The sequence below is a fragment of the Ochlerotatus camptorhynchus genome, unplaced genomic scaffold, assembly GCF_037179485.1.
Source record: "Ochlerotatus camptorhynchus isolate MF236.1 unplaced genomic scaffold, CSIRO-AGI_Acam_v1.1 ptg000062l, whole genome shotgun sequence".
NCBI classification, from domain to species: domain Eukaryota; kingdom Metazoa; phylum Arthropoda; class Insecta; order Diptera; family Culicidae; genus Ochlerotatus; species Ochlerotatus camptorhynchus.
In genome coordinates, this window is record NW_027040552.1 from 1,059,596 (window position 1) to 1,074,705 (window position 15,110).

A 15,110-nucleotide genomic window follows, 5' to 3' on the forward strand; every position below is an offset into this window, starting at 1 on the left:
AACGCATAACATGAGTCTCGAGGTTCTGGCAGGAGTAACACCCCTCCAGAACCGTTTCTGGGAGCTCTCTCTCAGAATACTAATCAAATGCGGAGTGACGAACACACTTATAATTGCTAATTTTGAAGAAATTCTTGGGCTGAACACACAATCTCTATTTATGAGAATCTACCACCACTACATATCATCAGATATGTGTCTTCCTTGTTATACTCCAGACCGTGTTCACTTCACCAATCGCAGTTCCTCAATTGAATATGATCTGACCATGAAACAAGAAACTCATGGGATTCCCGATCAACTTCGACCTATTATTATTCTGCGTATTTTTACTGAAAAGTACCAACAAGTCAATTGCATGAAAAGATATTTTACAGACGGGTCCCGTCTCAATGGATCCACTGGCTTCGGTATCTTCAATGAAAACTCTAGCGCCTTCCGCAAACTTCAGGAACCTTGTTCCGTTTTTGTTGCTGAGCTGGCAGCAATCAACTTCGCATTGGGGATGATTTCCAACATGCCCGCAGACCATTACTTCATCTTCTCGGATAGTCTCAGTTCCATTGAGGCTATTCGGTCGATGAAACCAAGTAGGCACTCATCTTATTTCCTTTCAAAGGTAAGGGAGCAGATGTGTGTGCTGGTCGAAAGATCATATATGATTACCTTTGTATGGGTCCCCTCACATTGCTCAATCCCAGGCAATGAGAAGGCGGACTCTCTCGCAAAGGTGGGCGCGCAGGAAGGCGAATTGTATGACAGGCAAATTTCACACGATGAATTTTACCATTTAGTGCGTCAGAGTACCTTTTCGAGTTGGCAAACCGATTGGGACACTGGAAATCTTGGACGGTGGTTACATTCAATTATTCCTAATGTTTCTTCGAGAGCGTGGTTTAAAGGCTTGGGCTTAAGTCGTGACTTCATTCGCGTGATGAGTAGACTTATGTCCAACCACTACTCGCTAGATGCTCATCTCAATAGAATAAACCTCGTGGACAGCAACATCTGTCGGTGTGGAAACGGTTACGATGACATCGAACACGCAGTTTGGCAATGTACGGATAATGACGCCGCCAGAAAGCGACTTTTGAATACCCTCGAGGCCCAAGGAAGACAACCCTATGTTCCTATCAGAGACGTGTTGGCAACCCGTGATCTCTGCTATATGCAGTCCGTTTATGTTTTTCTTCAAATGTCTAGTATAAGAATTTAATTCCTTTTGTCTTTTGTCTCTCTTTATTAGTTTTTGTTTGTCTTGTCCCCCCGTCTCGATGAGTCTCATCGTCGCCCACTGGTCACCCACCATAGCCGGTCGAACTCCGGACGAAGCTAGAACAGCACTACCGTTCATACTGGCGACAACGCTCTGATGAGACAACGAAACCCTACCCCAAGCTCCTCCCCTGATCCTATCCTTCGAAAATGTACCCTTCTAACCTCGAGTAAGCCGCGAGTAATCGGCCCAACTCCTACTAGACATAGAATTAAGTGAATTTTGTTACACACAGTGAACAATGAATTATCGGCTCCGTAAAGCTAACGCGATTGAGCCTTCCAAATAAACGAACTAGATAAAAAAAAAAAAAAAGTTTGACAGATAACATCAGGTGTGTGTGGATTCATGCAGAACATGCAGGGGTGAGTGAAATAGCTTGGGACTGCTTGGGACCGTTGTTCTGGTACTGAGTGAGCCAAAAATAATAATGATTTTCTTAGGGACCCAAAAAACTACCATAACCATTACCATTAATGTTCTCAAATCATAAGTAAAAACGTTCTTATTTAGTTCTCTTTCTGAAAATGTATGGAGAAACAAGAATTTGGAATGGTAATGGTTCTTAACAACCCATTATTTGTAAGGTCCAGTTCCAAAAAACTATAATACATAAGGTTGAAACTTTATCATTAAACGTTCATGTAAAGTTCCATAATCATTTCAGTTAAAGTTTAGCAGGGATTATAAACAATTTTTAACCATTTTAGGTAAGGTCAATTTATGGTTCGCGTTTATGCGGGACACTCTTTGCACACTGTCATTGTACACAAAATCAACCTTGTGCAAAACCAAAACAAAAATACTATCCCATCTATCTATACTATCCAAATAACCTTACAAATTTTATTAAGGCCCAAGCGCAATGACAGCGGAAGCGGAACGGCAGTGGCAGTGGAAAAGCCCGATCTGAGTAAGCCTGCTTGTCGGATTGAAAACTAGTTAGAACAAAATCGACATCGGTTAGGCTTCTTGATGTCATTTGTGACAACTGTCAAACTTTCCGTTTCCGTTCCGCTTCCGTCCACATTGCGTTTGGGCCTTTAGGGTTCCTTATATTCGAGAAGTTTTTCCTGCAAGAGCTTGGAAAATTTTAATCGGTTTGTGAGCAAATCCCCGCATAAACAATAACCATAAAAAGCGCCTAACCACCGCTTCGGGGTATAATCTCTACTTTATGTGGCATGGTTGTACCGTCTATGATATCGTTAATGTATGGTACCTGTTTATTAGGGTCCACTTTTTGTAAAATTGAATTAAATTCAACTCAATTTTGAGTCGATCTCATTGTCCGTGAACCCACCAGTTATAAGTTTGCCAGACTGACAGCTGTTGTCATCGCAAAAGCGAAACACTTTCGAACACCCCCATCCACTTGGGATCCCCTTTGATTTGGAGCAGTATTTTCACAGCCAGCAGAGTAGTGCTTTTTTCTCCTCTCCGTGATCGGGTTTTCGTTCGTGTTATCTATCGTTGGTGTGTCCATTTATTGGACAGAAGACATTTTTTACTATAGATACTACAAAGGCTATTTACGAGCAATAGACAGTTGGTACAAAGCTCTCGGATATCGGAATTAATAATTAAGTTCAACGTTGGGGCAATATGCGGACTGTGTTAATCGGGCAAATCGCATAATAAGCCAACGCAAAAAGTGTTTTTTTCGATTTCGGTGTTCCGAGAGGAAGAAAAGAATAGATTCGTCCCGATAAGAAAAAAAAGGGCAGAAAAGTGGTTATCATCGACGACCAAGGGCAGTGAGTGAGTCATCTTTGCTGCTGTTTTCCGAAGTTCTAGTGGACGGTGTTATTGGTGGATGCAGTTTGCAATTATAATTGTCTGGGGTGGAAATGTTGTGGCGTAGCAATTGAAGAAGAAAAAACCTGGTGCTTCGGAAAGTGGGTGCATAAAAGAGGAGCTGATTTCGCATTTGATTGGGGAAAGAAAGAAGGTCAGCTGAAAAGAGGAAGAAAACGACGGTGAGGGGAAGGTCGGAAAGAAGAAAACAAACAGAGGAAAAAGAGAAACAGTTCGCTTACAAGGCGATCATAAAAGGAACGGGAGTGGAGTGAAGCTGAAACACGTAAAAAAGGCAATAGCAGCGAACGTCAGTGACGTTGCTTTGAAGCTCTGGGGGTGGGGGACTCAGAGATTCCGTGTGATTGGTGGCACAGGAAGCAAAGGGAGCAATGAAAAAGTTTATCTCCAAGTTCGAGAACAAGAATGAGGCAACTCCAAGCAAGGAAACGAATAGTTTCGTGGGGAAGACATTTAAACTAAGCCGAGACAATGTCGTTACGGTGGAGGAAGTGCTGGCGGAGGGTGGATTTGCGTTGGTGTTTCTAGTCAAGGGCCACAACGGCCAAAGGTATGCACTGAAGCGGTTGTACGTAAACAACGAACATGACTTGGGAGTTTGCAGCCGGGAGATAAAGATTGCCAGCAATCTCAGCGGGCATAAGAACATAATCGGTTACATAGACCATAGTATAAACCCAAAAGGAAATGGAGTCCACGAGATACTGTTGCTGATGCCTTACTGCAAGACGAATTTGCTAACGCTTATGAATGCTAGACTACCGAATGGATTTAGCGAGCTGGACGTTCTGCAGATATTCTGCGATGTAGCAGAAGCCGTAGCTCGGTTGCATCAATGTCAGACTCCGATTATCCATCGTGATTTGAAGGTGGAGAATATTCTGCAGAACGATATAGGAAATTTCGTTTTGTGCGATTTTGGATCGGCGACCGCTCGTATATTGAATCCTAATGCCCACGGGAGGACACTGGTAGAAGAGGAGATTCAAAAATACACGACACTCTCCTATCGGGCTCCGGAAATGATTGATCTCTTCTCGGGGCAAGATATTACGGTAAAAGCAGATATATGGGCACTTGGGTGCCTTCTTTACAAGCTGTGCTTTTTTACGCTGCCCTTCGGCGAGAGCGCCCTTGCTATTCAGAGTGGTCAGTTCAGTATTCCAGATAACTCCAAGTATTCCAAGGAAATTCATCAGCTTATTCGGTACATGCTGGAACCAGACGTGGAGAAGCGTCCCAACATTTATCAGGTGTGCGAGGTTGCATTTAAAATTGCAGGAAAAACCAATCCGGTGCGTAATCTGACTAAATCTACGGTTCCCGGATTGGAATCGTTGATGGTTCCTCCATTCGAAAATGAAACAAAACGCATTCCATCAGCCTTAGGAACGAACTCAACGAAGACAACGAAACAATCGGCCTCCTCGCTTGAAGGAGGAACCTCCGTCGCACCTCGACAGAGACCTAAAGCCTCCCAAGCGACAGCGAATAATAGTTTCTCTCTAGGATTGCCCCTAAATCCTTCCCCTAAGAATATTCTCTCATCACCAACTCCCGGTGCAGCTCCATCGATTCCTCACGAGCAACCAGCCCCTCCAGCACCACAGGCGGAACCATTCGTGGCCAAGTTTAGCGCCAACTTTCCTCCTCCGCTAGCACAAGAAGTTCAAAGTAATAACCTATTTCAATCAACCTATCCAGATCCGTTCCGAGAAGTTGATACCCTGCAGGAAGCTGTCCCACACGCCGTACATCAAGAGTCATCAGTCTCAACACGTGATTCTTCGGCTTCTTCGTCCGTTCTTCAGTCACCTAGTCACGCTTCGGTTTCATCCCAATCGGGAACTCCACACGGTACCGGAAGTGGTTCCAGTGTGGCCGGAACTCTAGTTCCTCCGAAACAGCCCATAGTTGGTCATCGGCGCAACATGAGCGATACGTCCGCATTCAACAAAGCCTATACCACGGAAACGTCCCAGTTTCTTGCTCCGTACGACGTATCGTCCAACAACTACCAACCTCCGGCGACTACTTCGGGAAACAATGGATCCGAACAAAATCTCCATTCCATTCCGGCCAATTTTGAATCACGATCCTCAAACCCTCAACTGAATCCAACAACCACAGCTGCATCCAAACAGCAACCGTGGAATCCGTTCGGCGACCCAACACCCTTCAGTCAAATGACAGAAGATCACATCTTCGGTGAGGAATTCGACAAAATCCGACAGCAGGGTTCTCAAGGCAGCCTTAAAACACCACCGGAATCTACTTCTCGGCATCCCTCACTCCCTCAGGTCCTACCCATAATGACTCAACCTATTTCGCAACCTCTTCAATCTCAATTCTCTCCGGAAAACATACCCGATACTCCGGAGGAAGATCCTTTCAGTTCGGCCCCCTTTTCTTTACCCGTACGAGATAAGACACGATCTCTCAAGCTCGGTTCCAAAAAAGTCATCGTCATCGATGGTGGTTTTTCCACTCAACTGGCCACCCACATTGGCCAAGCTATCGACAAAGACCCCCTGTGGAGTTCCCGCTTCAACGCCACAAACCGCAATGCCGTCATTGCCACCCATCTGGATTTCCTACGGGCCGGGGCCGATTGCATTCTGACCAACACCTACCAGGCTTCTATTGAGGGCTTTATGGACTTTCTCGATCTCAGCGAAGAGGACAGTCTCAAACTGATCAAATCCACTGTGGAGCTGGCCAAACTGGCTCGTTCCCAATACCTCGAGGAGAAGCGTGAAAACAAATCCCACAAAATCCCGTGGGTAGTGGGTTCAATCGGCCCCTACGGAGCTCATCTTCACGATGGATCCGAATATACTGGCAGCTACGCGGACAGTGTCCCATTCGCTCGGATCCAAAATTGGCACCGCCAGCGTATCAATGCGGTGATTGAAGCAGGATGCGATGCCCTGGCCATCGAAACCATCCCATGTAGGATGGAGGCAGATGCCCTGCTGGAACTGATGACGGCCGAGCATCCGACGGTGCGGTTCTGGATATCGTTCCAGTGTAAGGATGGATCCAATTTGGCACATGGAGAAAACTTCGCCGAAACTGCCATCGGTATATGGACCAAGGCAAGGGCTTTGAAGAACCCTAATCTCCTGGCGGTGGGAGTGAATTGCGTGCATCCACAGTTCGCAATTCAACTGCTGCAAGCAGTTAACGATCGAAGACCCGAGGACGACAAGCTGCCGTTGATTGTGTATCCGAATTCGGGTGAGATTTGGAGCGCCGATTCGTGGACGGGACAGGAAGATTGTATCCCCTTAGAGACGTACGTTCCGCAGTGGATCGATTTGGGTGCGAGGTTCGTCGGGGGATGCTGTCGGACTAATGCGCGGGATATCAAACGGATCAAGAAAACGGTAATAAACCTGTACGGTGGTGGCCGGAGTGCATAGGAGCAGGAGAACGATGACACCGAGGAAGCTGCTGGAAAGCTGTGATCGTGTGTTCGTCTGTTTTCTTGTTGAAGGTAAGTCCTTGCGGTTGATGTGATTTTCTGCTTCAATTTGCGGAGCCGAAGGATTTACTTTGCTTTTCATGTTCCTACAATGTTATGCCAATTAACGCGGTTTGTGACTGTTTGTCTCCAATTTGTCGAGCGTTTCACATTTTTTCATCTAGCTTGCACAGCTCCATGGGAGTAGACAGTGGGGGTTGAATGCACCATCCTTTTAATTCAGTAACAACATAAATTATCAGAATTAAACAAAAATATGTTCAAGAATATCCCCCTATTCTATTCCCCACGGTGAGTGACTCTCTCCCCCTTATTCTGCGAGTCACGTGACTCTCTGTCACCGGTGAGGTAACAATTGTCACCTCGTGTGAGGTGACTCTCCATGTAAATCAAATGGAGAGTCACCTCACACGAGGTGACTATTGTCACCTCACCGGTGAGAGAGAGTCACGTGACTCGCAGAATAAGGGGGTCTGTCACTAGTGAGGTGACAATAGTCACCTTGTGTGATATGATTTGCACGGAGGCTTGTGACGTGACTTTTGTCATGTGACTAATGACAGATAGTCAATTGCAGTTTATAGAGGATAAATCCCAATTGACGAGTGCACGGATGAATTTGAGTTCACTCACTCGACAAAAAGTGACACAACAGCGGGGCCCTGTTTACTAAAAATGAACACATATATGTTCATTTGTAGTAAACAGGGCCCCGCTGTTGTGTCACTTTTTGTCGAGTGAGTGAACTCAAACCCATCCGTGCACTCGTCAATGGAGCATATTTTTTGGAATCTTTGATATATTTTTTTTAAAGTTAGGGATCAAAATCCTAACAGAGCAGCCAAATGATATGGTGCCTAATAGATAAGCGCCAACACAGATTGCCGAAGCTTCAGAATTTTGTTAATTACACAGCTGTTACGACTACGCGATTTTTGTGACTTTCGCGGATTTGCATTTCAGATTTGGTCAGGTGCTAATTTGGCGTAAATTAGATCCATTTAGTCTGAATTCAACTACCTATGTTTTAATTTTAATTATTTTAAGACTCCATTCCGATCATGTCCAGGCCACATTTTCAAATCGACATAAAGGAATATGCATAAATAACGTAACATGTGGAGCTTACCACCATAAATTTCGCGGCCAAAAGCTACTATCTTCTCCGGTTGGGGAGAGTCTTTCGCTTACTAGCCCGCATAAACGCGAACCATAACTTGACCTTACCGAAAATGGTTAAAAACAGGCTTCCTGAAACTCCTCAAACTCACTGGAGGTTTTAAAACCCTCTTGTCCTGTGAGTTGAACCAGCCCTCACCTCGAGTGAGTAGCGGCAGGAATATGGAAGAAGTAAACAAAAACTCCTCGAGAGAGAGGGAGAGTGAACATCAGCGAGAGGATGATTTGACGTGAGCTGCGCTTTTCGAGACTCCGGATGACTTTTTTGTTCGACTTCCAAAAAACCATAATACATAAGGTTAAAACTTTATCACACAAACGTTCATGTAAAGTTCCATAACCATTTCAGTTGAAGTTTAGCAGGGATTATAAACAATTTTTAACCATTTTCGGTAACGTCAACATAATGGTTAATTAAGCTGGGTTTAGACAGGACAAGTCAGTTTAAGTCAACTGACTTGAACACGAATTGAACGTGTAAAACATGCCATTCAACTGACTTGATCAATTCACTTGAATTGAAAAAAGTTTAACCAGGCTCAACTTTTCAAGCCAGTTGAATTCAACTGAGTTGATCATTTGACTTGCCTTGTCTAAACCCAGCTTTAGTGACACCCAGCTCAAATATGTCCAGGAGATGAAGACGCCCTAGGAGATCTGGAAAACGCTGAACGAGACCATGTCGGAAGACAATTTAAGTATGAAATGCGTCAAAAGCCGCTTGCTTGACGAAGAGGTCCAGCGAAAAGGAATAGATGTCGAATCGTCCATAACAAAAGTTATTCGGCTGCGTTGTCGGGCAGCAAGCAGGCCAGAAAGAAGAAAGTGATTAAGATGCAAGCAAGAAAGCCATAAGCTGGCTGAATGCCCAAAGAAGAGGGAAAAGGAAAATAATGTGAAACAAAATTCTAGAGCGCATTTCGCTGAATACGGTGCGGTGTTTGTTTTGTAGGAGTGAGCAGTGGTATCGTCTCGCCGGATGAGTCCAGTCGGGTGCACTGGTTTATCGATTCCGGCTGCTCGGACCATCTGGCGAATGACAGGGCGCTATTTGACAAGCTGAAGCCGCTGAAATCCCAGGTGGAAATCGCCGTTGCAAAAAACGGAGAGACGAAGCAGCATTCAGGAACGGTAATGCCCTTGTCAAAGGTAAATATACTGGATGTTTTGTAAACAACGTTCTTTTTGTGCCTGAGTTGCGGTGCAACCTCTTTTCCATGATGACGGTAGATCAGATCGGGATGAAAGTGACGTATCAAAACGGAAAAGTATGGAAAACTGTATCGTCTAGATTTCTTTATGGACAAGTACGGCGCGAGTGAATCATTTTTGTCTTGTGGACGTATTTCGGAGAATCTCGAACTGTGGCACCGCTTGCATACGAAGAGTATCGAAAGAATGATTCGGGAACACATGATGAGCGGTCTAACATTGGATAGCGATAGTACGAACATGCAAACCGTCGTTTGTGAAGCGTTTGTAAGGAACCAGACTCGAAAACCGTTCGTGGTGCGAGACACGAAACGATCGTCGTGAGTGCTGGAGTTGACACACTCCGTCGCCGGTTGACCTAGAAGAGTTGAAATACTTCGTCAACTTTATTGATGATTGAAGTCATTTTACCATGACGTTTCTGATTGAGACAAAGGATGAAGTTTTCGAGTGCTTTCGACAGTACGTGGCTCATGTGACGGCGAAGTTCGGCCAGAAAGTGTGTCGCCTTCGATGTGATAACGGCGGCGAATATAGGAGCCAAGTGTTCGAGCGCTTCTGTACGGAAAAGTGCATCCAGGTGGAGTGGACGGTTCCCCACATACCAGAGCTGAACGGCGTAAGCGAGCGGATGAACCGCACCCTGGTCGACAAGGTGAAGTCTATGCTGGAGGATTTGCAGATAGACAAGAGATTTTGAGGACAAGCAGTTCAAACGGCGGCATATCTGGTAAACCGTAGTCCTTCAAATGCACTGGATTCCACTATTGAGCTCTGGGAAGGCCGGAAGCCTGACGTTGGCAAGTTGTGGCTGTTCGGTTGCCCTATGTTCGCGCACATACCGAAGGAGCACCGTAAAAAGCTTCGAAGTGGATCTTTGTTGGATACACGCTCAATGGCTACCGTGTAACCAATCGGATGGAAGACAATCTCGTACTAGCGACTTCAATGAGGTTCCGATTATTCGTGAAGATCAGCAAGATAGTGATGCGGAGGAAGAGCTTGAGGATTCGATGCTTGATGATTCGATGTCTGACGGTGATGAGTTCGGAAGCTTTGAGGAGGACCTGAGGTTGGACCAGCGGCTGAGACACGGTCTGAAACGCCATCTGGTAGCAATACGCAAGGAAGGTCAAAACGTAAGCGAACTACTCCAAGGTAGCACGACAATTTTGAGGTTGAGTATACCTGAATGGTGAACCTGACCGCTACAAGACTCGACTTGTGGTGAGGGGATTTAGCCAGAAATTTGGTTTCGACTACACGGAAACTTACTCGCCCGTGGCTAAGTTCGATACACTGCGCACGGTGTTGGCTGTAGCATATCACAACAAGATGGTGGTCTACCTACCAGACGTTGCAACAGATTCTCTCAATGGCAATCTTAATAAGGAAATATACATGGTGCAACCAGAGGGCTTCGAGCAAGGAGATGGTCTGGTGTGTCGCCTGGTCAAATCTTTATACGGATTTAAACAGGCGTCGAAATCATGGAACGACAGATTTACCACTGGGGATTTACCAAGAGCGCGAACGACCAGTGCTTGTACTCGAAGAGGATCGGTAAGAACACGGTGTTCCTGGTAATTTATGTTGAGGACGTGGTTATCGCTGCATCAACCCTGCAGGCAGTCGAAACTGTGAAGCGATGTCTGGCAACGGAGTTCCAGATGACCGACGGAGGAGAAATACGGTGCTTTCTTGGAATGCACATTGAGCGTGATGTGGAAGTGGCTCAAGCTGGAGAAGGGGACAGAAGAGAAGTGAACGAGACAACCTGACTTATGCGTAGTTGATAACTAGGCCAGATGTGGCGGCAGCCGGCAACTATTTTAGTCAGCACCAAAGCTGCCCGACTGATGAAAATTGTAGGCATATAGTCGAAGCAACTAGCACAAATCATTTGAGCTGTCAAGAAGACGGTTCAGCAAAGAAAGAAGAAGAAGATGATGAACATTGGGTACACCTAAATTGATTGATGATCTAAACACACAGGTACACCTCAAAAGCATCTTACGGTACCTAAAGGGTACTCTCGACTTGTGTCTGATGTATCAAACGGATGAAACTGCAGCGATTCTTGAAGTGTTTTCAGACGCAGATTGGGCGAATGACACTTCGGACCGCAGATCGATTAGCGGCTGTATCTTCCAGGTGCTTGGGTGGATTACGCGAAAGCAGAAACCAGTGTCACTTTCGTCTACCGAGGCAGAGCTGAATGTTTTGTGTAATGCCGCGTGTCATCAAATGTGAATGATTCGTTTTCTAAGGAACCTTGCAGCAGAATCAACTCCTTTCTACGAGGATAATCAGTCCACTATAAGGATCGTTGAAAATTCGAGAGACTTTGGGCGCTTGAAGCACGTGGGCATGAAGCTTTATTTCCTGAAGGACCTTGTACGAAAAGAACAGATTCGGCTTGAATATCTTCGCTCAGAGGATCAACCAGATATCATGACGAAGAGTTTGCCAGTTGGTGTTTTCCGGCGTCATCGCATCAGCATCGGCCTGATAGGTATCAATGGTTGAAGGAGGGTGTTAAGAGTACAACACTGCTACCTATCGCCCCTACTATACACAGGCACGGTACTGCCGATTGATTTGTGAAATCCGATTGATCATTCTAAGTCTGTAACTAAAAGTAATAAACACGTTCTTCTTTGTGAGTTTGTAAAACGCTTTTGCCGTGACCGTTCTTCTGTGGCCTTTCCATAACTCTGTTAGTAAACTCTAAGATTTGTTTATTTTCTTCGCTATTCGTCTGGAACTGCTCAACATGAAAATATCTCATATCACAGGCTTATTTTTAAATTGACCTCTCCCCTCATTTACTTGAATAGTTTCAACTTAAAGTTCACTTCGCAAAACAGTAGAATTTCAAAAACCCATTGAAGCATCGCTGAGATACGGCAATTTGACCCCAGGATACAGCGACAATGTAAGTTTGTTTTAGTAAATACGAAGGGTTAAGAACATTTATAGGTTACCATAACTACTATAATCACAATTTTGCGTATAGATTACTTATGTCCATATTATCTCTCTCTCATTGCAGCGCCACTGTATTCACGACCGACAATATCGCAAACCATGAGCATCAAAACTGCTGCAGCCAGGCTGAGGCAATGTCAATATTAATCGAAAACGAGGGTAACAAGCCACAACTCATCAACTCAAGTATGGCAGTAGGTACCTACTATTAAAGATCAAGATCGTCAAGCGAAAAAAAAAGTCATGCTACTTTAATTGACCACTACACACCTGTTCACAGCAAATGGATTGTAAGCGGCATTTCCACTATTTGCCACTATCACATGAGCAGATTTGAGCAGATTGTAGTTAAAGAGGAACACATTTAAGGCCCCGATGCAATCGGTCCGGTTGTGATAAGTTCCGTCAAATTTGACAGAAAAGGCATAGATTGTGTCCGGGCAGTTAGTGTAGAGAGCATCCCAAGAAGGAGCATGCTCTCAAGTCACCTTGGCATTAACATTTACATGTTTTTGCGATTTTCATACAAACAACCCATGTTTAAGGACTCACGTCTTAGTCTTTTTTTTTTAATTTTGAGGATATTTGTAAATTTTACTGGGACGTTGACATCAAAATTGTAGAAATTTGCGAATGTTATCGCCAATACTGTGTGTTGATACGGAAAGCCTATCTTGTTAAGGTTGGACTCACATTGTCATCCGTAAAAAAACGGGTGATAAACAATGATAGTCGAACCTTATGCTACGAGTGTGTGATTGTAGATTAACATATTTTTTCATAAGAATGATAGATGCTACCGTAAACATGTAGTGTACATATGCATATTATATTATAAATTCCAGAACCAGAAGCAAACCATATATTTACACATATTTAGACATTTGTTGTTCCTGTTTTATGCCACTGTCTCTCTCTCTCTCTGTATCAACTGTTAGCGAACAAATTGAAAATAAAATGGTTCAGTTCGACTAAAATCCGATGCGAAGTTTTGGCTGGGCAAGTGTAACTTCGCATCGGGTCTCACTCGTGACTCCGGATTGCATCACTGTCAGCACAACGCAAAGAAAGGCTATAGCCATTATTGAATTGGATTTCACGACGTGTCTTTCTTGAGTGTTACTCTATGGCTCTATTAAGTTGGATGGAGCTTTACTTCTGGTCACTGGACCAATTTGGTATTACTTCTGTAATACCAAATTGGACCAGTGACCTGAAGTGATGCTCGACTCGATTTACATAATAGGGCCCTATGTAGATAATTCCGACAACCATATAAAAACGTCGGAATAAGCAAGTCTCTCTGTCCTAAAAACGAATGTACCAATTTAATGTTTGAATTTTCAGTTCATTGGCAAACCTAGTAGGTACTGCTCGCTTATCTTCTTCAAACAGTGTCGCCCGTTAGACATCGATTGAGAAATTGTGCAATCATTTTCCATCCTGATAGTGCAAATCTGTCTTTATTGTCCCTATCATAATCCACCTGTTTCAATGTCCTCGCACCCATTATCTTTTCGTCTTTTCCTTATCTAGTGTTTTTTTTTACCTTGGAGAGCAGTGTATTTTCAATATTTCCGATTCGGAGAAGCCAGGCCTGTGCTCGCATGCTTTAGGAGGTTTGAATTTAGTGGCAAAATCATTACGTTACTATAGTCTTATGCGGCTTATTATTGGGGCGCAATTGTTTTGTTAATTGCATTTGTTTCATTTGGCTTTTAGGTTATGTAATTGTACATATATTTGTAATTTATCAAAGAATTCGATTATCATTTCTTCGACTATTAGTATCACAGAGTGATCAATATAATAGAAGTAAACTAAACAACAAAAGAGATATTTATACACAATAACCACACAAATCTATATGTCGTTGCTGCTTGAAGGCAGAGAATGCAGATTCAATTATCACACGAGAAACTGATCAAAATGAACATTTACGCAAATGCGTGATCAATATTGAAATTTGTTGGTGAAGAAAACTGAATCAAGCTCAACACAGAGATAACAACAAAAATCGAAGATAACGGACGAACAATTGGAAGCGTCTATTAATAGGAATCGCGGCAAATCAATTCAATACCAGTAATAATAAACAACCCGAGCAACGTTAAGGCTTTACAACAACAACAACAAAACAACATTTTTAACTCGAAAGTGAGATCTCAAGATATTCTGAACTTCTCTACCTACACAAATTATCAAACCAAAAAATTAAATAAAATAACGATTGGCTAACCCCACTTTTAATTGATCCATTTAAAAACGAAAAAGTAAATTATCCTATTGCTAAAATTATTGCAAAGCATAAAATCTTAGTCTCAGCCTAATATTACGATGAATCCCTTATTGAAAACAAAAACAAGCAGTTTCTTGTACCAGTTGATTAGAATCAAAAACAATACCTATAGACACACAAATCCGTACAGAAAAAGAAAGTACGATTTACCTACTATACCTATTAGATTATCTTGCTATATTTTCGAATATCGAGCCCCGGGAAGATTCGGAACGTCACTGAAAAGTCGAAGAAAAATGTACCAAAAAATGGAAAATGGGAGCATGTACCACACGCAAAAAAAAAACTAACAAACAACAATTACACTTACATTACACAAACAAAAAAAAAACAACAACTGAACAACCGAATATATTATGAGGTAATAAATTATTTCAGCAAAATGAAATTCGAAAGGCTCTTGTTGATAGATGAAACATACCGAAAGAATCCCGAATGCGACCGACGAAAAAAAAAAAAACCGGGATGAAGACTCTTGAAAAGACCAGGGTTCCTTTCACTCACTTCGCTATAAAACTTGTTTTTCGAATCGAATTATGAAATCATTGGATATTTTATTGATATTTTGTTCTTGTAAGTTATAGGTTTTTTTTTTTTTTTTTTTTTTTTTTTTTTTTTTTTTTTTTTTTTTATTATAGTCACTTTAACACTCTTGGGTCATTCGTGACTTGTCCGGGGGTGAGATTTGAACTCGTGACTTTGGCGTGAGAGGTATGGATATTAACCACTACGCCGGGGTCGCCGCCTGAAAGTTATAGGTGGTAAAGTATGTGTCTGACACATGAAACCTGTCAATTTAGCTTTCAGAGAGTCACAATCACGAAATCGCTTCGAGTAGACCCCTTACA

At 43.3% G+C, this 15,110-nt stretch overlaps 1 protein-coding gene across 1 annotated transcript; it reads left to right on the plus strand.

Moving 5' to 3' along the window:
• The first annotated feature begins 3,043 nt into the window (after positions 1 to 3,043).
• Positions 3,044 to 14,604, plus strand: Nak (Numb-associated kinase). The gene is made up of 2 exons (XM_065239814.1): positions 3,044 to 6,593; positions 12,028 to 14,604. The coding sequence occupies exon 1, from the start codon at positions 3,466 to 3,468 to the stop codon at positions 6,517 to 6,519; it is 3,054 nt and encodes a 1,017-aa protein (XP_065095886.1). The 5' UTR covers positions 3,044 to 3,465; the 3' UTR covers positions 6,520 to 6,593; positions 12,028 to 14,604.
• Positions 14,605 to 15,110: the final 506 nt, after the last annotated feature.